This window comes from Lampetra fluviatilis, chromosome 7 (assembly GCF_964198595.1).
Source record: "Lampetra fluviatilis chromosome 7, kcLamFluv1.1, whole genome shotgun sequence".
Lineage (NCBI taxonomy): Eukaryota > Metazoa > Chordata > Hyperoartia > Petromyzontiformes > Petromyzontidae > Lampetra > Lampetra fluviatilis.
The window spans coordinates 13,268,248-13,292,381 of NC_136281.1; the positions used below are offsets into that span (position 1 = coordinate 13,268,248).

At 45.6% G+C, this 24,134-nt stretch overlaps 1 protein-coding gene across 4 annotated transcripts in view; it reads right to left on the reverse strand.

Moving 5' to 3' along the window:
* Positions 1 to 1,066: 1,066 nt before the first annotated feature.
* Positions 1,067 to 24,134, reverse strand: part of LOC144933597 (kinesin light chain 1-like) — a 52,977-nt gene continuing 29,909 nt past the window's right edge. The window contains exons 10-18 of one of the 4 annotated variants that reach the window (XM_078858569.1): positions 23,271 to 23,444; positions 22,313 to 22,412; positions 18,315 to 18,373; positions 17,284 to 17,351; positions 16,590 to 16,698; positions 13,105 to 13,269; positions 7,487 to 7,608; positions 4,139 to 4,199; positions 1,067 to 3,774 (exon numbers count right to left, since the gene is read on the reverse strand). In XM_078858569.1, coding sequence (XP_078714695.1) covers positions 3,712 to 3,774; positions 4,139 to 4,199; positions 7,487 to 7,608; positions 13,105 to 13,269; positions 16,590 to 16,698; positions 17,284 to 17,351; positions 18,315 to 18,373; positions 22,313 to 22,412; positions 23,271 to 23,444 — 921 coding nt within the window. In that variant the 3' untranslated portion in view covers positions 1,067 to 3,711. Of the gene's footprint in view, positions 3,775 to 4,138; positions 4,200 to 7,486; positions 7,609 to 9,983; positions 12,468 to 13,104; positions 13,270 to 16,589; positions 16,699 to 17,283; positions 17,352 to 18,314; positions 18,374 to 22,312; positions 22,413 to 23,270; positions 23,445 to 24,134 lie in introns of those variants that run through there. The other 3 variants (XM_078858568.1, XM_078858571.1, XM_078858570.1) reach the window with 3 other exon arrangements.

Here is a 24,134-nt window from a genome sequence, read left to right on the forward strand (position 1 = left end):
TGCTAGCTGCAGATGTCTGAATATAATTCGATCATGCTGGCAAGTTAGTTAAGTATACATTTGATTACAGGGTCCCAACATGTGCTAGTCGGCTGGAATGCAGCTTAATGATATGTTTCAATAAACGCTCCTGGTAATGTCGTAAAACTTGCCCAGAAACTATACAGATGTGGGCATTGTTCTTGATGAAAAGTGTGGAAAGATTTCGCAGCAATTAGTTTATGGTTGTTTTAGTTTTTGTGAAAAACATGTGAAGTGTCCTTGGACAGATTAATGAACGGATATTATTTCCTGGGCATAGAAATACATATCCTTGTCATAATTATTAGCTATTACAGTATATATCTACTGCTGAATAAAGGACTCCCCAAACCATCACCATCTGTCAGTCCTACAATGCAAATATCCATCGAGCACCTGCACCCAAACTGGTTTTATCACTCCATCTGCGTGGTGGTTGTTTATTACAAACACATTACGTATCTATATACATATACACGCCGAACTTTATCTGTGATGAACGCTGCACTTCCCGTCGTTTTCATGCAGGGGGCGCGTAGGTTTTAACGACGGAGGCGCACGGACAGACGTTCGATTACGTTGGAAATCGATCTGCAGACCGAGGCAATTCGGTGTTGATTCCCAGAATTGATTTGGCCCCCACCGACACGACTTTGCCATTTGTTTTGCAATGACGACGACAATTTCCCATTCTCCCCGCATACGCTTTCACAATCAACAAGTCGCAGGGACAGACGTTCCATTACGTTGGCAAGCGCACAACTTTATCTATCTTTCTATGGTGAATAATATAAGATAAAACTTATAAATGCGTCGTTCGTTTGCAAATTTTGTGACTTTCCTACCCGAAGGCAGGAAATGCTTTTGTTAGGGGGCGCCGCAGGCCGACAGACACAACATCACCACTGACTATTAAAATAACAAAGACATCATTGATACATTTGGCTCCATCGTATTAGTTTCACATGCCAACGATACATTAGCCCGCATCAATCTTCACTTGAAAATAAAAAAATGCAATGCACAAAAATGTTGTATGACAGCAAACACATGACATATTTTAAAATATTTTATTATTTTGTATGATTACTGATTGCAATGTGCCATGCACAGTATATGCAGGAAGGTACAGGTAACACCCCCAGAATGGCCTCCAGACCCAACATCACCACTGACAGTATTAAAATAACAAAGACAACATTGATACCTTTGGCTCCATCTTATCAGTTGTTTGCATTGGCTTTCACATGACAATGATACATTAGCCCGCATCAGTTTTCATTTGAAAACAATAAAATGCAATGTACAACAGGTTGTATGACAGCACGGCAAAAGGTGCGCGGACACAGGTTCGAATATTTACACTTTGCCAGTCCCGACACCGGCACCGAAATGATGACACTTGTTTTGGCAATGGGACAACTCCAGTCTCATTGGTCTGCATGGGGGGGAGAGACTGTGTATCGTTATTTCACACCAAAGGTCTGCCTTGGGTCCTCTCGACTCCAGCGAGAACCACAATTCGATCTTGGTGGACAACAGCAGCACGTCACAGCATAAGTTCACTTTCATGTCAACAAAAATATGATTGCATCCATTTTATACAAGCCTGTCCAATGGGTTAGCTCCATTAAGGAACTATACAACCATGTGGATGTATGTTATCCTATCGATGAAACAAATATGATTGTGAACAAAAACCGTGCAGTTACAATCCCACGCTGTGAGCGGTGATCCGGAAGTGGTCACCATGCCACCATTAGGCCAGCTGACATGTACATTACAAAAAAACAAGTTGCTAAGTACTCGGCTTGTTTAAATAAAATATCGGCATTAATAACAATTTTCAAACACAATTTTAATTATTTATTCTACGATGTTTTTCCCCATTCAAAATACGGAAAGCATGGAAGGCAATAAATGCTCTCAAGGCCTAGAGGCTGAAAATTATGCGATCTCAAATCCACAGGAGTGCGACTCTAAATTGCACGATAAGAGCCCTCCCCGGTTAAATGACGTGGCCCACAGCCACATCAGCCGGCAGAAGCGGCGCTGGTGATGGCGGAACACGCCCGAGACCCACGCGCACAGCCCGGGTGCCGTCGTGCAAGTAGCAGTCGACACGGAATAATTGCGAGAACCTGCAAGTCCGCTGTAAACATCACTCGCCACCGCACCGTCCACAAAGAGATGCCCCGTTTCAAGCATGCACGCGAACGTCATATCTCAAAAGTGCCGCAATACACCACGACTGTAACAGCTTATTATTAATTACAAAAAACACCGCTCGCCATCCTCCACCTTCCGCACACACGTTGGCAATGTTAGCCCAGTAGTCTCGTCAATATGCTACGGTTAAACGTCCCCAGACCATGCAACTGGGCTCAAGTGATCGGCTTGTGTATTTTTATTTATTCCAAGCTATGAGGCGAGGGTATATATTTGACTATAAAAGAACAAGCATAGCTGAATTTGGTAAAACCAAGAACGTAAACCGACACAAGTGCCTTTGTGTATCTCCCAGCACTGCACAGATCATACACATCACTGAAACCCAGTCATCCTCCAAAGGGAAACTTGGTCTGCAAACAAGGATTTAAAGATCATTTTAAATAAGTCCATGGCAAATATGCTGCAGACACAAACTTAAATTACGTGCATTATCAATTAAAGAATACGACAACTGACCTTTGCTTATTTACGCTGATGCAATGCTGTCCTTGTGAAGAGTCAAACTCCTAGGATCATAGAATTATCTGGGATTTTGCAAAAGTAAGCAAAGCGTATGGCTCCATCTATTGCGTGCAGATACACTGCAATAGGCAGTCTCTTCCAATGTGGTCCTCTAAGGGACATTGAATGATTTTCCGCTAAATAGATTTGATTATAAAAACGAATTCTATACGGTGTTTCGTGTTATTAAAGCCAACACTGTATGGCGGTTAATAAAAGGTCTCACAAACTCGACAGTAGTTTTAAATAAAGATTAAAATATTTTCACAAAGTTTTAATTATGCCAGGAGTAAGGCAAATAGTTGTATGACCCAACTGCCTATGCCAATTGACTACTGCACATGTAATTAACATCACCTTGGCAACATCTACGCAACAAATCTTGTAACATGTATTATCTTCCACAGGATATTACAAGCCCATCAGCCCAGCATTTGCAGTAATAATCATCGTAAACAGCTTAAATTAGCTAATCTTAACGATACCATAATTACAGCTGCGGCTAGTAGTTTTTGGTTGATGCTTAGAAATAATTCAAATACCGAATGAAATGGCAAGTGCCCGTTCTTGGCAAATACATGTTTGCGAGTTATATAACAGTATAAATCAGCACGTAACGTCCAATAACGCAGCCATATATTTCTGGAACAAATATCGAGTCGTCCGTCGTGATAGTGGCTTTGTTCTAAAGCTGCGCGCTTGCTACAGCACGAAGTAAAAAAAAACAACAAAAACAACAACCTAGTGCTTAGCTGCGCTATTCCTGGCGCGTAAAACAATCAGTTCCAGTGCCATGAGAATTTCGATCAGGCCCCACAAGGGCACCCAGGTGTAGTCGGCGGAGCTCCCGAGCAACTCCGCGTTGCCGGGTTGCGCGTTGCTGGAGCCAGGCAGGAGCAGAGCGCGCGGGCTGCCCCCTCCCTGCGCACGACACGGTGCGGTGCGGCTCGGCCAGGGTCAGCTCGTGAGGTCCAGGTTGCTGGAGCTGAGGCCCTTCGACTCCATCAGACTGTTATCCGGCTGCCAGGAACGCCACAGGGATTTGTGGTCAAAGAGAGGCGCGCAATGTAAAGATACACAAACACCCCGCTCTCCCCCGCCTACCCCACCCCCCTAGCAATACGACGAGAAATTATCTCGATTTTGGGTTATGATTCCATGATATAGTTCGTTTCGTTTTGTTTACCACCTCTTTTGTATGTTCTTTTTTCTTTGGCATGTTTGCACAGTATAATGTGCTCCATTATCCGGAATGTAATGTTACATTCACATATGCGTTTCATAAATAATAAAAATATCCATTCCTAACTATATGACTCATCACTGCGTGGCCCATCAAACCCTGTCACCAGCACCATCTAACTCGAATGACCATGGTTCTCACCTGGAAGGTGACCTCCACAGTGGGCAGGTTGAGAGTGTTGAGCGAGCCTGCTCTCTTCATTCTACAAAACACGAGAGCTTGTGTCAACTACAACAACTTCCATACATATTTACGTAGCATATCATTGCAAGTGAATCTGGAGATGCTTTACAAAATAAAATAATACCATTCTAGTAAATGGGGGATGAGGAGGGGAAGCAACTCCATGGCAGGGATACAATAACTGTGGGGGGGGGGCTCTGCCCAATAAGGGCGCCACGGTGGGTAGGAGATGTTCATGACCTCGTCTGGTATGCAGGAGGTCGCGGGATCAATCCCGACCCTGACGCCTGCATTGTTGGAGTTTGCGTGTCTATCTCCCCGTGGTCGTGTGGATGTTTCTCTGGGTTCTCCGGTTTTACCCTCCACATTTAGAATAATGGATTCAGAGTATTTGGCTGCTATAAATTTCCAAATGATAAGCCACTTCGTTGAGCTATTATTAGTGGCCAGGTTGCTTCTGAAAAATATGTAAATAGCTTAGTGGGCTTTACCACGTAAAATAAAAATAGGAAAAGTAGAAATAGGTAAGTCTCAGGACATCCCCAGGAGGCCAGAGCCCATTCACGAGTCAAGGGAATCAGCCAGGAGCAGAGCGGACAAACAAGATCGCACCACACACGGATACACCCCTTAAAATGTGAAGTGTGCACACAAGCAGTGATTCTGGGGGGGGGAGGGGGGGGATATTGACTTATTTTGATAATAACTTCATATCCTATTTTTATCTGGAAAAGATTTGAGTGTCAGGATTTTTTTCATAGGGTCCTGCATTTGGATGTTTGGTTAAACACATTTCGAGAAGTGTTTTGCTAGGTATTCTGAAACAGGATTACCCACAGAAAATCCACCACAAGTGGGGGAATAGCAATCATGGTCTTTCTATACAGGGGGGATTCATGAACTCATTTTTCGATTTAAAGCTTTCGTGACTGCAGGGATTCATCTTCTTGGTTCTTTCGGTAAAGTCACGTAGAAGAGAAGTAATAAAATAATAAAAATAAAATATAATAAAATAATTCTCACGACGTTTCTCCATTTGATGCTGCTAATCCTGCATAATGCACGGGCATAATGACTTTGAAAACCCCCTGCCCACCTCCTACGCATTTCACAAGTAGTACTAATCACATAGCTGCATTTCCCATAAATATGCTAAATTCCTCTTGATATGCAAATTATTTTGTCAAGGCGCCCTTCCCCCCTTTCAACCCAGCTTAAATATACGCTCCAAGCGTGGTGGTGTTTCATTCAGACGCTCTCTCCCCGACAGACCTGGTCTTCACCTGAGGACGGCTGCATGCGTTGTGGCCGAAACGTCGTGAGAATTATTTTATTATGTTTTATTTTTATTATTTCATGAACCCACTTACCATAACATCCATCCGGCTACATAGCTGTCCAGTGGGTTTGGTAGTTGCACACATCTCTACGTGATCCCCCAACCCTTGCCTCAAAAGTGCTTGACCACAGCGGTGCATCACCATGCCCGGCTTGCCGTACTGAAATTCCTTCGTTCGGTTTCACTTCTGAGTTTTATTTTACAAGCCAGAGTTGTGGATTGCACACACATAATATTCCCCCATTCGCATGCGCAAACCCTTCGTGCTCACAGAACGCTGCCACTCTCGAGGAGGACTTAAAACCCATTTGCTAGCAATTAAAACGCACCTGTGCGGATGCTTTTACCTGCCAGTTGACTCGCTCTCTGTGTGCTCGTAATACAACCTAATCAGCAGGCAGCGAACGAGTCAAACTATTAACAGATGTAAGCGTCGAGAAGGGTTTCACCCTCCAGAGGATGCCCTGGGACTTGGTGCTACCCTGGCCGCACCGGCTGTCGCTGGGGCTCGTTGTTGTTGGTGCTGGGCCCTGGTTTCTTAGTCCTGGGATGTGCCGCCGCAGCGTTGCTCACTGTCCTCTCCCTTCCTCCCTCGTCTGTCCTCTCCCTCCCTCGTCTGTCCGCTCCCCCTAGTCTCCCTGCACCGAACCTTTCCACCACCGCCACCCTCTTGTACCCTCATGTATTTTTGTGATATTTGTAAAGTGTCTTAAGATGAGGTTGATTTTCAATAGTACGTCATTAGAAAAGGTTGTTGTCGTTTAGGAGAAAGCGTAAATGTAATATTATTCAAACTATGTTTCTATTGATACTTAACTTTAATAAATTATGTTTACAATGCGCTGAATTACCGTATTATTCTTGAGTTGCAATATTAAATGGATATTTTTTGATCATTTGGTAAATTTCACGCTGTCATGTTGCCAATACTCTTGAAAATGAGTTGTGAAACCCATGTGTTTTTCTGTTTAAATTAAGTATGCTATGTTATAATCCTTTTTTTTATCTTTAGAGGTGAAAATTAATCTGTAAATGCTGCATTTAACCAAAATGTAGATTCAAATATAATCAGACCGAATTAGTGATCTACTCAATTAAAAATAGGTTGTACCACATGATGTAAATTCGGTTATTTTTTAACACTTGCCAAGTACAGTGCTTCTTCAAGTCCCCAAAAATGGCATCGCAATTGTTTAAAAACACGAATAGGCTCAGAATTCTAAGAGGACGTGATAAGATGGTGACAAATGGTTTGAGGAAGTGAGAGATTGTCAGATGTTTAGGACGTATTCTACAGTCTGAAAAAAACTATTACAATGTGTGATGGCGTGGGAATTGGTGAGAAACCATGAATTAATGGAAGGCATTTGATGTCAGATGGCATGGTATGATTTAGCATGGTATGGATGACATGGGTAGATTTAAGATGGCATGGGATGTGGGATGGTAAGAGATTCTAGATTTGAAGCTTTCGTGACTGCAAGGATTCATACTCTTAGTTTTTTCGGTAAAGTCACGTAGGTAAAAAATGAAATAAAAATTATTATTTTATTTCTATTATTACTTTTATGAATTTTAATTTCATTTTCTACCTACGTGACTTTACCGAAAAAACTAAAAGTATGGTAAGAGATGGCATGGGATGTGAGATGGTAAGAGATGGCATGGGATGATACTATATGGCACAAGATGGTATGGGATTATTAACGATGGTATCGGATGGCATGCGATTGGTGTGGCACAGTGTGAGATGGCATGGTATGGGATTAAATGAAATGTGATGGCAATATATGGTGTCGTATGGCATGGAATGGTGCGAGTATCATGAAGCATCATGGGTTGATTTTCGAAGGCATGAGTTGGCACGGGATGGCATTGGATGTCATGGGACTATGTGACAAGGGATCGGATGGTTGCCGGGAAGTGCGAGATGACACAGCATGGGATGAGTGTGGCCCAGCGCTCACCCCGAGTATTTGGGCTCGCTCCCATTGCTCTTGAGCTTGCGGACGAGCTTCTCGCTGCCTTTGCGGATCGTTTCCCGGATCTTACTGAAGGAGCCGCTGCGTCGCATGGTTCCGCTGCCATCCTGGAAACACGAGAGCCCTTACAGCAGAAGCAGCAGAAGCAACAAGCACAGCTGCACCCGCGGCGCTGCAGCTAACACACATACACTGCATGCAGTGCTTTGACATGCAGTTGTAAATACTAGGTACGGTCCACCAAGCTATATAGCTCTTTTTCAGAAGCAACCTGGCCACAACTGATACCCCAATGAAGTTGCTTATCACGTGGACATTTATAGCAGCCAAATACTCTAAGCGCGTGATGTTGATTCTAAATGTGGAAGGAAAAACCGGAGGACCCGGAGAAAAATACACGCGACCACGGGAAGAACATGCAAACTTCAAATATAGAGGCGTCAGAGTCGGGATCGAACCCACGACCTCCTGCATACCAGGCAAGGGAATTAACATCTCGTCACTGCAGTGCTCCTCATCAGCTCATGATTATCTGTTGCCACCAGTGCCGTCAATTCTCTGCTCCACAACGTATTTATTTTTCCCTCCGCCTATGACCAACATCTATAAATACCGTGAAGCGTACAGTTTCTCTAAAGGGATGTACGAGGGTCTATTTCACCACCACCAAAAAAATAGTCACATAAAAGGCCCAGCAGCAGCGCATGGACTCTACGGACCAACATCTTCCAGTCTCATGGGGAGCATGTGACCCTGTTAAACGAATGCCGCTGGTTTGCCCGATGTTATAGGCCAGAGTCCTCCAGGAAAACCACTGGGGCTGTTCAGCACAGGACAGCAACATAAAAACAAACTAATGCCCAAATCAATGTGGTCCTCATCAAAGATTTAAAGAAGCCTACACACATCTAAATGACCTTTCACCACATCCACAGGAATGTCCCCAACCCCATCAAGCAGCGTTGAGTCTGGATAATGCTTGGATGGGTGACCACCATGCATGACAGGCCGTCATAGGCAGCTGCCAGCTGTGCTACACGGCGATCAGCAGAGGTAACGAAGCACAATCCTTCGTTGTACTGTATGTCTGTGCTCCCCACCTTCACAAACCCACACTGGCCAGTTTGGTGAAGTACGTTTGCTCAATCAACCACCCTGGTGCACGTCAAGTCGAAAGGTCCACATCCAGCAGTTGATTGAGTGAAGGACGGTACATGTACACACAGCTGAATGAGAGCCAGATGTCTCGTTGCAAGACCAGCGGTGTTTCACTTGTGTTCTAATCAGGGGCATCGATTGAATCTTTTGTTACTCGTATCTACGACCCCTGTGACACAGAACATCTCCAGGGTCGAACCGTCCAGTGCCCAAACGAGGAAAATCAAGGCTGTGCTTCAATACCGGTCAATACCGTTAAAAATACTCGACATAATGTTCCGTGCAACCTAACACCACGGCGTGACGCGATGTCCAGCGCCAGGGTTTTGAACGGCTCAAACTCCAGCAGCGTCCAATTTTTACTGCAAAACAATATCGGGATTCTGCTGCAATGTCACAGGCGACAGGATGAAATGTCGTCGACGGCGCTGGGGCAGTGGGCGGGGTTGTTGGGTGGAAGTTTATTTACGACTCGGATCAATGGCACGCGACCAGGAATGACTCGGCGGGGAGCACTATCAGCGGAAACTTCCCAATGGCGGAATACACGACACGGGTCGCAAGGTATGCGGGTCCTGCATGCATCTGCTGGCAGTACAAGATGCGTGGCATGTAACGACGTACCAAATTTAATCGATTCTTATAACCGGGATACACGCACTGCATCACTTGTGTGGAAGAATCCATTAGGATTTGTGCAAATGACATACCAAGGTTACGTTTAGGTTAGTGGAGCAAATAAATTTGTTAAAATAAGATAGAAAAGATTCTGATACTATCGAGACGTTAAAAAGGATATGAAAAAGAACTGATTCCTGAATCGAATCATGACCCCAAAAGGTCACAGTTCACCAAATTTGTGAGAGGGCGAACCGTTACATGGCTACAAAAACACTACTGCTCTGACAAACATCGTTGCCGACAATCAGAATTGGTTTTGGAGCTCACGGGATGCTCCGATGGGCACTACATAAGCACAGACGGAAAAATGGTGAGAGACGTTTGGGATGGGGCACTAACGATTGGCCTCTGCGCTATTTTTCACAGCAGCAGGAGTATTTAAAACTACACTGCCACCAGAAGTCTTTATTTACAGAGCTGCACTTGTGCACAGCTGATAATTATGGTACGCTGCCATTCCTTATCACAGGGTGTTACTTTTCAATGTCGAGGCCAGAGCACAGATCACGCCTGCCCCTCAAAGTGCCGAGTGAAAATGCAGTATGGCAGGAAACTTTCGGAAGGAAAGGAGGAAGGACTCACAAGACGCGCGCACGCACGCACACACACACGACGTACACAAATAAGAGGGACAAAGACAGGGTGAGCCTATCGGATGAGTCTTTATTGAGTTTGAAAAGAATCACTGGTGCAGAGTGCAGACTCGACGGCTACACAAGGCAATCGAAAGCGCCGTGATACGGGAGGGGCGGCCCGAGCCCGCTATTTACAGAGACACTCTGGAGACTCGGGGGGCAACCGCTGGTCGGAGTATGCGGTCCCAACAGTCGCGTAACTATCCAGTGTGCAGAAGGTGCAACTGCATCGAGGACCAACCACGCATCAGGCTACGAAGAGCTGGGGGGGGGGGGGAATTTGACAGGGAGCACCCCCTCCAGCTCCCCCCCCCCGATCCACCAATTGAATTCCTTGCACCCAGGCCCATGCCGACCAAGCTACGCCACTCTTCCAATAATTTGGGGGATTTGTTCGAAACACAACAGAACCACTGAGGATTGGGGGGCGGGAAGGGGTGGGGTCAATGGCTTTTCGCTGTACAAAGATAAATATTTGCCTGTCCCGGTGCTTTGCACCCAAATCCCCAAACCAAGTGAGAGCACGGCAAACGTCAGTCAAAGCAACGCGGGTCCCAAACCCTGGGCGTCGAAAGCACGTGCGGGTTGGGGTTTTATTTTCCAAATGTATCATGTGAAAAAAATGTCCCAGTGATATAGATTTTTGTATGCAGATCTTCCTGCATTGAGAAATACTCGAAATTGGATTGCACTGATCCTCTGTTGCTGGTGCGAGACGGTGAATTCGCAGTGGATAAGTTAATCACTTTTACTGCTTTTTTGTACTGCTTTTAACCATTCGGAGATGGCGAAACGGTATGGCCCACAAAAGTCACTGTGTGTCCCTCGGAGAATATTTGGACGCTACCAAGTGACGAACACGACAGAATCAGACTTGCGATTACACTTTCTGTACTTTTTCCTGGGCATCTTTTCCCAAACAAAATAAAACATTGCAATTAAAAAGTTTCTGCTTTAATCGTTGGGCCTCAAAAGTACATTCTGCTTTTACATGAAGTCACGCAGAATATTTAAAATCTGAGCAACACTTGACAGCATACACACGATTAACAGTGATTCAGACAACCAGCCCACACAGCTACATGGCCTTCTGCATGCAACCGAGAAAGTTCCTGGCACCGCCTTAAACGCCTCCCTGCTCAGTTGACCATGGGGTGGCAATCATCTCCAACGGCGGTGGGAATTCCATATTCCTATGACAAGTATTGATATAACCATAGAAAATACAGCTGTTGGCTTTCTTTCACCAAGAATTACTCCTTTTACCAACGTCCCCTCCGCCCTCTCAAAGTGATGACGGTTCATGGTGATGACTTGATGACTTGTATTGCAGTCCTGTAGTTCTGCCTAGGCACGAGCCAAAGGGGCAATATTTTATTTAAAAATGATCATCACTGCTAAACGTAGCGCTCTTAGAAAGATCAAGTTCAGCGGGTGGCAGGTTGAATTACCTTGACGTTTGGTAGAAGCCTGCATAGTAACTGTATTCTCCAGATTATAAGATGCACTTTTTTAACCCTGTATTTTAAAGCAAATTTTTTGGGTGTGTCCTATCATCCGGTAAGGGTGTGCATGTGTGACCAGATTTCTAAAACTGTATTGATGCCAAGCACAAGTTTTGGGTGTGTCTTACTTTCCAGAGCATCTTGTAATCTGGGGAATATGGCAGTAGGGGTGGAATGATGTATCGAGTCATCAACTAAAAACGATTTTTAAGTTGACAATACAATAAAAGAATCACGTGCGCAAGAATCAACGGTTCTAGATTCGTATATGTTGTAATGGGTTCACATTACCCCTGCAGCCACTAGAGAAGCTACCATTCACCACAATGCTTCATTATTGTTTCCCTGAATCGAACCGCAAATCTGAATCACAACCCGGAATCACGCCAGTTCATTGTATCGTCATGGGGGGGGGGGAACCGTTTGACCCCTGATGATATACTAATTTTCACCACAACAAACATCGCTAAATGACCGCAGTGTGGAAACACCTAACAAGGCTCATCCTCCATGAGCTTGTGAAGTCCAACTCGAAGCATGTGATATACAGGAAAAAGCCGCGCGTGTGGCTTTGAACGTCTGGCAGTGTCTCGTACACGATTTCGCTTTTCAACTCGCATCGTCTGGAGCACAACTGAGTTATGGTACAGGACGCCGCGGTTTGGCTATACACGAGTATGTGAGAATAAGAAACGAAAGAAACCAAAAACTCAAGTTGTCGCCTAATGCGGAACCGGTCAATGTTTAACTCCCTACTCGTATCAAGGCATAGCGTTTATCCGAAAAACGCACGTTTTTATTATTATTTTTTTTTTTTACGATCGTGGGCGGCGGTTTGCCGCGCGTTCTGTACAGGGAGGGCGTCCGGAGAGGGGGGGGGAATGAAAGGCGGCGGAGGATGAGGAGTAGGAGGAGAAGATTGAGGAGGAGGCTCCTCGCACGGAGGGAGGACACGCACACACAGAGTCGGGATAGCGCGCGCTAGGCCTGTCGGGAGAGAGAAACACAGAAGAGGCAGCGGTCAGCACAGGGCGGGACCCACGGCACAGCAATTGCATGGCAGGAGAGCAATAGCTAGGCTGAGATGCCCCATCTCTGGGGGGGAGGGGTGAGGGGCAGCTGTCCCATTGTTGCCATGTCAGAATATTTCACTCCCAAGTCCAGAGGCCCTCTGTCTCTGTATTCAGTGATGTTTATAGATGTATTTGGAAAGTTATGAGAACCCAAATCACGTGATGATGGTGTTCATTTCCATATAATTTCCATTGAAAATGCTCAAATGTCTTAATTATCCACAGATTGCCAAGAGAAAATCGCCAAGCGAACGTGTTTCAGCCATTTCATAAAGGTGGCAATGTAAGCTGGAAATAAGTCTCATTGACCAATAAACAATATATTGTTTCCGTATGCTAAGTTAGACCAATTCAACGGAATATGACAAATAAAATTTTACCCTTAAAATAAATATGAATAGATTTTTTTTACAGCAACCAGAAGCGGCAAGCAGAAGCCAGCGGGGGGGGGGTTAGTAGCAGAGGGTAAAGGAGCCGCACGTGTGCAAGCAGGCCGGGGCTTGCGGCCATTAGCGGCGTCGCTTGACGGAACGGCTTCGACTGCTACTTACCCCATTCCACTCGACGCCCATACTGACCTCCTCCCCGCCATCGCGGCCGCTCTCATACTTGACGGTGACGTTGTCGACGTTGAGGCTCTCGCGGCTACGCCGCTTGTCCTGCTCACCATCATTCAGGATGTCAGCCACACGCGGCTGGCGGATCACGTCCACACCCTGTGGGGGGGCAGGGGGTGGCGGAGAAGGGGCGGGGGCGTCAATTACAATTAGTCGCACCACTTTCTCTTGCAGAGTGCTGGCCTTAATATATGGCTGTTAACAGTGCTTGTTGCCAGGTGGACGGGTGGCTCAGAGGTCAGTGTACTAAGCTGACCCAACTGAGAACCTGCGGCTCGAATCCAGGTTTTAATCACCTGTGATTAAACCAAAATCTCAGGTGTTGTGGAGTTGATGGCCTCAGGTCACTATTGACTGCGTGAAAAAGCCAACACATTCAATGTATTCCTGCACTTAATTTGGCTGAATTCCAGATCTGCAAACTTAGCCATTTTGACTGTCACGTGATGAACAGTGCTCTCATATGGCAGAGCAGGTGGGAATGTGTTCCCCTCTAACTGTGTGGACCAAGTCACAGAGGTAGCTCTGTGGGTATTTGCTTCTGCGGGCGGTTCTCTAACACGAAGGATTGCACTGCTGTGCAAAAGATCGGTATGGATTATCTCATGACACAAAATTTATTGCACAATTGGGATAAAATTATCCTTTTTTTTAAAGAAACATACATAACCAGCCAAACACAATTAACTCAACGGAGCTTTGCGAAAATGGACGACGTGTGGGGCATTTGCACTAGTTTGGCGGCGGCGCCGTCACGCACACTTAAAACTAATACATCATTCAATGCTAACTACACAGGACCACAGTTTTCACAGCAAAAAACTACGAAGCGGTCAGGGAATAAAAGAGCGTGGAATGCGATGCGGCGTCACGACGCAGCCGACTGGGATTTACTGACCTGGCGTAAGCTCAGTGGGTAAATCACAGCGGAGTGGCAAAGTATATTTTTCCCTCCAAGTGTCTAATCTTGCTTAGTCAGAGGTAATTATTTCAGCAGCAGTAACAATTAACAATTAATTAGCACATGGTTCAATGCTGGGGGGGTGGGGGGGGGCGGTGGAGATTTACTGCCAACGGCCAGGCAGATTTTTTTTTCATGTGCGTAGCTCGGCGCCAGCCGTAACGAGACGTTGATGCGCTGACCCGAAATGAACTTCTGCCGAGGGACTCATCTCGTCGCTTACATTGGTGAGCGAGAGTGCCTGCTGAAGGAAAACTGTCACTCTTCTGATAACGGCCCACAAGAGCGGAACGGCAACAGGGCCGGGTACTACTTGCTCTCCTGCTCGTCTCATTTACCCGACGTCGAAACGTGACCAACCGCAAGATCACAGGAGGGGGCATGAGCTCTGAGCAGGCTTCAGCCTCCGTGACCAACTCAACAGCACGCGACTCCCCCAGGTCTACATTATACACGATGTGTACATACGTGTGTTGAACTTCTTTCGCACCGTACATAGCTGTAGAATCTCAAGGATTACCATTAGCAGCGGTGTACAGAATACGTGCCAAAAATGTTCTGCTTGTCACCGTTGACAGACACTCTCTTTTAACTTAAGCTCACACGCACAATCAGCCATTGTTTTGGGCCATCGTCCTTATTTATAATGAGGACAGAGAGGGAAGGCAGAAGACTGGGTCAGAGTTGTTGGAAACATGAAATTACGACGCGTTGTCTTCAAAGGCACCACTGTGCAAAGCAAATTCTAAATCAAACCCTGATGGTACATGGATAGCTGTCCGTGAATGCACATTGGCTTGCAACCATTTTGAAATTAACATTAATTTATTAAGATTATTATTCATGGATAATAGTAATAATTTATTGACAACATACTTAATATTTTAATTAAAAAATTCACTTGTCCTCCTCCGGTGAATGGTATCGATGGTGCGTGTAACAATTCGCCCACTGAGCGGCGTGAGGAAATTCCACAACTTGGAGCCACAGTTGGATAAAACAATCCATTATTTTTCTCGACTCATCTGTCTCGCCAGCGATGCGTGCCTTGTTTTATCACGTCTCCCTCGCTTATAGTCTACCTCATACGTTACCTTCTCATTTGTATTGACTGTTTCATGTGAACTGTTTGCACAAGTACACATTTGGCACAGAGTCTGCATAGAATTTGCATTAATCAAAATAACATGAAGCATGGTTTAACAATTCCGAGTGCTTTGGAGGACTTTGAATTGACAAAGGCCTATAAATCACTGACACGACTCGACGCACGCATCATGGTGAAACAATCGCCCTGAATCGGTGAACCTCGACTTGCTTAGTATCGGCAATAAGTCGGCAAGAACACATACCGATCTACGGGTTCAGGAGGACCAGGGTTGTCACGAGGACCGGTGCGTGAGAATTGATACACTATGCAGACCGATTCAAGCGCCACAAGAAGCGCAGTTGCTTACGCTGTCCTGCTGCTGCGGCGCGCGCGTGGGAGAGACGCAGGTGTGACAACAAAACAAGGGGTCAACGCTGCAACAGTAAAACTCTCACGTGACTCAAGTCTGCCAGCGGCAGGGATGTGATTTGTTTGTTAGTCTTCTGGCAGCGGGTATGTGCTGGTAGAGCTGAAGGAAGCGTGCTAATCGCGAGTTCGACCAGATTATTCGTGATCTGCAATTCGTCTATAACCATCAACGCTAACGTCCAGGGTACAACTGATATTGGGAGATTGGAGGGAGTTGCGATGAGACTACTTGGGGGGGGGAGGGGTGGGGTATTGCTGGAGTGAAGTCGAATCCCTTGTTATCAAAGTCAACGGTGAGATAACAAGCAGACTGTGAACTCGGGGGGGGGGGGGGTAGGGATTGGTTAGAAACAAGTAGACCGAGGTGGTCACGCCGTGGTTTATGAGCTGCAGATGAAAGAAGGATCAATAGAATAATGGAGATGAATGAAGAGCCGAGGGGAAGAGCCCCGACAAGACGGAGAGAGACGGGGCTAATGAAGGCCTGAGTGGGAAAGGAATTGCTATGGAGGGCTAAACAACGGGCAGCAGGAGAGAATTTGCATTCTTTGACGGTGGGATTGAGGGGTAGGGTGGCAGATAGAATATCCATTTTATTTTGTTTCAGCCACGGAATCATTTGCATGCATGACCTGGGTTGCGATTGTTGACGTGCTGCGACGATCGTATCTTGCACGAGATATTTGAATGCAGGGCAAGTGGGACTGCGCGACATGTTTGAATGGCTGGGGTGGGTAAGAGATAAGGATGTAAGTTTGAAAAAACAGGTGAGATAAGGGATACGTTTGAATAGTGGACGAATAAGATACACGGACGAGATGACTGAACGCAGGGGCGAGAGCGGGGCCCTGTGTGAATGCGGAACGTTTTGAGTGCTGGGTGAGCGAGAGAAGAGAGACGACCCGCTGTGGCGTGGCCGTGCCCCGGTGGTGCGTGTACCTGGCGACGGGAGCGAGCGGCGCACTCCTCTAGGGTCTCGGCCGCCTCCAGCTTGCCCTGCCGCCGGTAGAGAGCGCTGAGGTTCTTCAGCGTCGTGCCCACCGTGGGGCTGCACCACCACCACAATAAACACACCGTCACGGCCACCACAAAGCTACTCCCAAAGCCACACACCAGAGTTCAGTCAATTCTGTTAGCCTCGGATTCTTGAGCAGTCGTTGGCAGGTTCCCCGGTTCTGTTATCAATACCAGAGTTTAGTCACTTCGGGCCAACTCAGCTTCTTGAGCAGCCGCCGTCACGCTAACAATACACGAACGTTAATTCTAGATTTGAAGCTTTAGTGACTGCAAGGATTCATATTCTTAGGTTTTTTCGGTAAAGTCATGTAGGTAAAAAATTAAAATTAATAAAAGTAAAATAAAATAAAAAAATAAAATAAAAAAAGATTTTTATTTTCTTTTTATTTTACTTTTATTCATTTAAATTTTAATTTTTTTCCTACGTGACTTTACCGAAAAAACCTAAGAACACGAACGTTAAGTTCAGGCTGATGAACCAACCAGGACAAGAGAGAATTAACACACAACCAAGAGGGTACAAAACGAGACTTAAAATAATAAATTTGCGTCCCAAATTGCGAGCCCATCAATTGGTAAGGGGGTGGAATGGAGAGAAGTCTGAAGGCCATCTCACCTGTCCACCTTGCAGGCCTTGTACCAACTCCCGTACTCCCCATAGGGAGGACTCTCCTTGTGCTTGCCCTATGCACGTACACACGGACAAGCACACACAAGCATGGATAAGAGTACGCACGCATGCACACGCTCGCACACACAGGGCTACACACAATCGGGCAACAAGCTCAAAGCGGATTCAACTATGTGTAACAATGAAATATACATTCATAGACTTACTTTTTAACGTTTCAAAAGGTTGATATTTAACATTTATAGCAACATTATACGACATTGCAATGTGTAAAGTCACGTATAAAGAGAAAATAATAAATTTAATTAAAAAAATTCCTGCAGTCAAGAAAGCTCCAAATTAAGATTGCAATGTGTATTTATATAGAAAGCGAATGCGGCCCGCATCACGGTGCTGTATAGAAATAGTGGGTAGATTGATTTTGTAGAGGGAGAGACAGTTATAGTGAGAGAAAGGGTCTTGATTTGCTTGAGTCTGCACTTGCGAGAGACATTTTTTTCCCTTCTCCCTCTGACGGACCGTCCTCTTTCTCTCCATGAAACAAACGTGCCCACCCTCCACCAGAGGTGTGGACTCGAGTCATGCGACTTGGACTCGAGTCAGACTCGAGTCATGATTTTGATGACTTCAGACTCGACTTGGACTTGCCTCATCTTTGACTCGACTTGACTCGGGACTCGAGAGCAAAGACTTGAGACTTACTTGTGACTTGCACAACAATGACTTTGTCCCACCTCAGAGGTGTGGACTCGAGTCATGCGACTTGGACTCGAGTCAGACTCGAGTCATGATTTTGATGACTTCAGACTCGACTTGGACTTGCCTCATCTTTGACTCGACTTGACTCGGGACTCGAGAGCAAAGACTTGAGACTTACTTGTGACTTGCATAACAATGACTTTGTCCCACCTCTGCCCTCCACCGTACAAGCACCTTCAAATTGCGGTCGCCTCTAGGCGCCATCTATGGCCGAGGTGTGAGGGGTAGTGAGAGGCATTGGCCAAGCGCACACCAACCTTGTCCTTGCTCTGCTCCTCCCTCTCCTCCGCGTGCATCCAGATCGGCTTGTTCTCACCTAGAGTCAGGAACGGGCTGCTGTTAGCGAGCGCCTGGCGTTCTACTGGGCGGGCGGAGCTGCAACAATTCTCCGTTCCATCAGCCCACCACCAGTGCCGGATTAAGCTAGTGCTGGGCCTGTAGCATATGTTATAAAGGGGCCATAATTAAACAAAAAAAACGTAAATATTAAAACACAATTTTTTTACTTGCATAGTAAAGTAATTGTATTTTTTCATTTGCTATACAGCCAGATAATACGACAAATCGCTAACCTTAAACACACAGTCGTTCACAACAGTCGAAGGCGGTATAGTACTATAGTAATAGAGCAAGTGCAGAATCACTGAACAGGAATTGATAGCTTGAAAGCATTTAGAGCGGGGCCCTTGAAAGTGCGGGACCCGTAGCATATGTAGCTACTTTTGCTACGAGGATAATCCGGCACTGCCCACCACCCCAGCTGCCACTCGCACCCACGGCGATTTGATTGAGCGTCGCGATTCAGGAGTTGCGATTACATTCACGATTTGGATTCTTTTTGTTTTTACATTGCGGTCAACGTAGCAGCCGCTCATCCTTTGCTGAATGCAGTGGACACCACCTGCCTTTTTCTTTACACTCCTGATGATGACTACACCAATTATATTACGCATTAAATGTAGGCTAAGCTGACCTAGGGGAGGTTAAGGCCAGGTTCGGACAGCTAATACTGCTGGCGTTTGGGCATCGTGGCCACTGTCTATTGCCTGCTGTGCATATAAAGGAGTGAATGTCTCATTGAGTGACAGAATCCTGCCGCAGGAATGTGGAATCTCCATAACTGGCTCTGCGCCACAAACAGATATAAGCGTCGCCCCCGATGCTTGTTTGAGTGGAGAAACACTTTACATGTTTTTACTTGCATGTGTAAAAACACCACACACCCGATGATCTATGCAGATCATGTGCTCATGTTGTATTGAAGCTAACGAAGCTAACTAAAGTTTATAACACGAGGTGTACAAAAATATATGAAATAATACAAAAGAGATGGTAAATATTAGGTAAGACATAATTAATTCTTGACTCAAAGCATGGCCCTGAATAACGACAATTCATCCAATTCCCTTGGAGCCCAGTTAATTGTTACCCTCTTATATTTATACACTAGGTTTGCCACGATATAATTTGTCATGATACGATATCAAATATCACGATACCCGCGTCTTAAAGGTTTGCAATTGTATTTCTACATATATTTTGCATTGTTTTTTGTCCGTTGCTATACTAACCATTGTTACTAAATATCTCCTACGAGTTCACTCAATGCAAACCTAGCACAGGTCTTTGTATTGATTGTAATCATACAATCAATAATGCTTAGAATGCACGGGCTGTAATGCAGATGCAAAGAAATAATTCAAGGTCCTTTGAAAATGATGACACCACATAACTGCCATGGCATCAATTGCTTCTGAAAATGTTTTGCAAGGCACCAATTATATGGATAATAGCTATATATTTATTACGTTTATTATATTTAAGTCATTATTTCATAAACGATTTGTCGATAAATTTTATATTTAAGGAAAATGTCACAATTTTGCTAAATGTGTTAATTATATCGTAGAGTACATTATATCCCTAATGCGCACACAAAGACCCCCGTATAGCCTTAACAGACAGTTGAGGCAAGTGCTGTTAGGGAGCACCTATGAAGGCCAGCACGGCACACGAGGGGGTGGGTGGCCAGCACTACACCCGGTACTCATTTGAGGTTGAGTTGACTACCCCCCGACACACACAAAGACCCCCCGCATAGCCTTGACAGACTGTAGGGGCAAGTGCTGTTAGCGAGCACCTATGAAGGCCGGCACGGTACACGAGGAAGTGGGTGGCCAGCACCACGCCCGACCGCCTTTGTTTCCCCAGTGGCGATGTTTACGCACCGCAACAGGTACTCATTTGATGCTGAGTCGACCTAGGGGAGGCCCAGGACTGGTTCGGATAATCGTCACTGGCGTTGACCGTGAGCGGGAATCAAACCCGGTTCGCCAGGTTCATAGCGCAGGGTGGTGATGTCACCGTATGGTGCACACAGCGCGACACCATCACCACTCCCCGCTGGGCCGGCAGCCATCTCATGAGACCGTGCAATATTCACGTTTCACACTTCCCCTGTGAATAATTAAAATTAATTCGTGCTTCCTTACAACCAAAAATAATCCTCAATCTGCAAAAACAAGTGGGTGAAATAAAATCACTTTGATGGTTAAGATTGTTCATTAGATTGGATTTTTAAAAATTTTAATTGCGATGTTCTTCAAGTTGTACAATTACGTTAACATTGCGACAATCGCTCAATGGGTTTACAATTTGCTTTTTTGCTCGAACGCGTGTTGTTCACATGAGTAAAAAAAGGCGTTGCTAAATTTTGAATGAATAAAACATTAAACCAATTATCCTCATCAAGAGCCGCGTAACTATTCACGTCCACTGGGCATGTATAATGATGAGGAAAAAATGAGTCTGAATTTTATAATGCATATCAGTGGAATAATTGATCCTGACTTGTAATTGGAAACCCAGTGACACTATGACGTGTGTGACTTTGATCGGAAATATGCTTTTCGGTGAAAGATTGAAACAAAAACTGATACAAACTGCAGGGTATAATGTGGCCCGGTTGTCCTTGGCCAATGAGGTCTTAGCAGCAGCACCAGCAGGCTGACCTATACAAGGTCAGGTGGTCTAGCGCTAAACACGCTCACCACAAAGTCAGTCCACCATTTCATTTCCACCACCGCTAAAACCACCAGCACCGTCATCTCTGTGGGCTAAATGATCAGAGTTCGTCGACTTCTGCTGAAAAGTTGTTTCCAAAGACCCTGCGATGGACACAACGACCTGAGAGGAGACGCTGCGCGCGAATGGTTTCTTGGAAATCGCGATGGCGTTCATGTTTATTTCCGATTTTATAACAAATGTGGCTATCGGCGTCATGTCACGAGATAAAAGTGTCCATTTAGGAACCTTGCAGAGCAGCGCTATCATCATGCGTATCAGATACTGGGGCTACAGAATGACATTTCATTGACTACTTCTGAGATACCTTCAAATCACCTTTTCTACTACACTCTAGGGGTGGCACACCTTCCAGTTAACCCTGTTAGAAGGAAATACTTGTTGGATCTGTACAGATTTGTGTATTCTCAAAGTTTAGCCAAATTATGTGAAAAACAAGAAGCAGGATAGATTGTTTTCGTGTCGTCATTTGTAAACCAGGCAAAGACCGTCAAAGTCATTCAACCGAGTTTCATCACGGACGGCTGAATCTCACATTCGAAACAAAGATCTAAGTGATGCGGCCTCCGGGATCTAAGACCAGAGACACTGGTCCACCTCTGACATCCCACGCTGACCTCGCTTGTGCGAGGTCATGTGATGGATTTGTCAATTTTTAAAGTGTTTGTGCATTTTCCCCATGTTATCCCGATTGTGCTATTATGTTTACCGAACAATACATTTTATGCTACTTATTGTTGTGCAGTCCTTCACGACAGGGCTGAAACCATGAACTCGCAATGCGAGAAAACCCGGTTTAATCAGCGATTGGAACCCAGGAACGCAGCAGTGCCAGCTCAGCGCTCTGACCGCCGCCTCCTGGGTCATGTCATGAATTTTGAAGGAACGGGCACGGTCACTTGATGAAGCGAAGGCGTAAGTTGGGGTAATGAAAATACAATTGCCCCCCGCGCTTGCTCAGCCCAAACAATATGCGAATGTTAAGTGCAGGCTAATGAACCAACCAGGACAAGAGAGAATTAACACCCAAACAAGAGGGTACAAAACGATTGCCCCATCATTTTTTTACTGCGTGTGAAATGAGAGCCGACGTGATGGGTGCGGCGGTGCACATCGAGGCCAACGCAGTTCCGGTGACGTTCGATACGCGGTCGGTGCGAAGGGATCGTACCGTCGACGGAGCCGAATTCCTTCTCGTGCGCGCGAGTCAAGATGTCTTTGTAGAGGCCCTCGGCCTCCTTGTACTTGCCCTGCTTTAGGTAGCAGGAGGCCTGCGAATGGCAGAACATGCACACATGCATGTGCAAGAAAATACACACGGTTATCGCTGCGGCGGGAGGTACAAGGGTGGTACAAAAAGTTCAAGGAATTACCAAACACCATTGATGTTGCAGGCACTTATACTTCATGTTGAGTACACTTAAACAACAACAACATGTTATCGACAAAATAATCTACACATTTTAGAAAGGGGAGCTCTTTGCTCTGCGAATGGGTGGCCGCCCTCAGTCAAAGGATGGTTTGACTCTGCTCATTTATGCTCGACAGTGGTGTGAGAAGCCACACGACCGTGAAGTGGTGCTACTCTACCATAGCAGCGCAGAATGTGTAATGGCATAAACAATGAGGACATTGTATAAAGTTTGGTGAAGATTAATAAAAGCAATGTTATGCAGACCACACTGATATCGGATACCCGTTAGTGCGCCCAATAAGTGAGCGAGCGGGTTAGCCAGTGATTGTCCGTGAAAGCTAGTAAATGAAAGAATGGCAATGCAAATGAGCAAGTGAGTCAAAGAGTGAATGAGTGAGAGAATGAGCGTATGAGCAAGTGAGCGCAAATGAATGTGTGAGCAATGGGCGAGTTGTTAAAAAAATGAGTGCACAAGCAAGCCAGTGAATGATCAATTACGCTAACAAATAAGCAATCATCTTAAAGTGCGAGTGAGAGAATGAGTAAATGAGAGAGTGAGTGCATGAGCAAGTGAATGAGCAGGTGACCTTAAGAGTGCAAGGCAAGCGAGTGAGGGCGTGGAGCCAAAGTGAATGTGAGGACGCAACTAAGCAAGCGAGCAACGAGCGACAGCGAGTGACCGAAGGAGTGCGATGGTAAGTAAGCGCCAGCTCACCAGGTTGTTCTTGGTCTTGGCCACATTAGGGTCGTCGGGGCCCAGCTGGCTCTGGTAGATGTCGAGCGCGCGCTGGTAGTAGTGCTCCACCTCCTCGTACTTGCTCTGGTTCTGGCACAGAAGCGCCAGGTTGTTCAGCTGCTTGGCCACATCCGGATGCACTTTGCCCAGCACCTGGTGGAAGGACGACATAGCAGAAGACGCAATCATTGCGGTTGTCCGCGAGCCAACTCAAAACTGGCGCCGACACTAATTTTGATCGATTGACTGCATTGATTTGAACCAGTGGAGCGGCGATGTAGTGGGAAGCGTACTGCGCTATGAACCCGATGACCTGAGTTCAATGTCTGGCCATGGCCAATAATTATAATCGCTGGTGCGTGCTATCTGAAACTATTCCGGGCACCCACAGCTGCCATTCACCATCGTGCACTGACCAGCATGAGAGAGTATGGTCCAACGACCCCCATAAAAAGTTTTAGCCCATGGAGACAAGAATTTTTTTTTTTAAGGGAAGACCTTCATAAAAAAAAAGAATTGAACAAATATCAATACCTACAATGGCATAATAATAGAGAATCATAATAATAAAGCCTAATATTAACCCATTAAACTTGACTCATTTGGGATAGTCCTAAATTAAGCTGTTTGGCTACTTCCATTCACGAGTGTTTGGCTTCATGTGGGAAGATATCAGAGAACCCGAAGAGAAAACACACTGGCATCTCCTGGCCAAACCTCGCAGCCTCAAGTCCTGGTGGTGGTGACCCATCCGAGTACTAACCAGCCAAAAGGATCCAAAAAAAAATATGGTGCGATTTTTATTCATCACTATTTATTTATGATAATAAGAGTGACAACGCA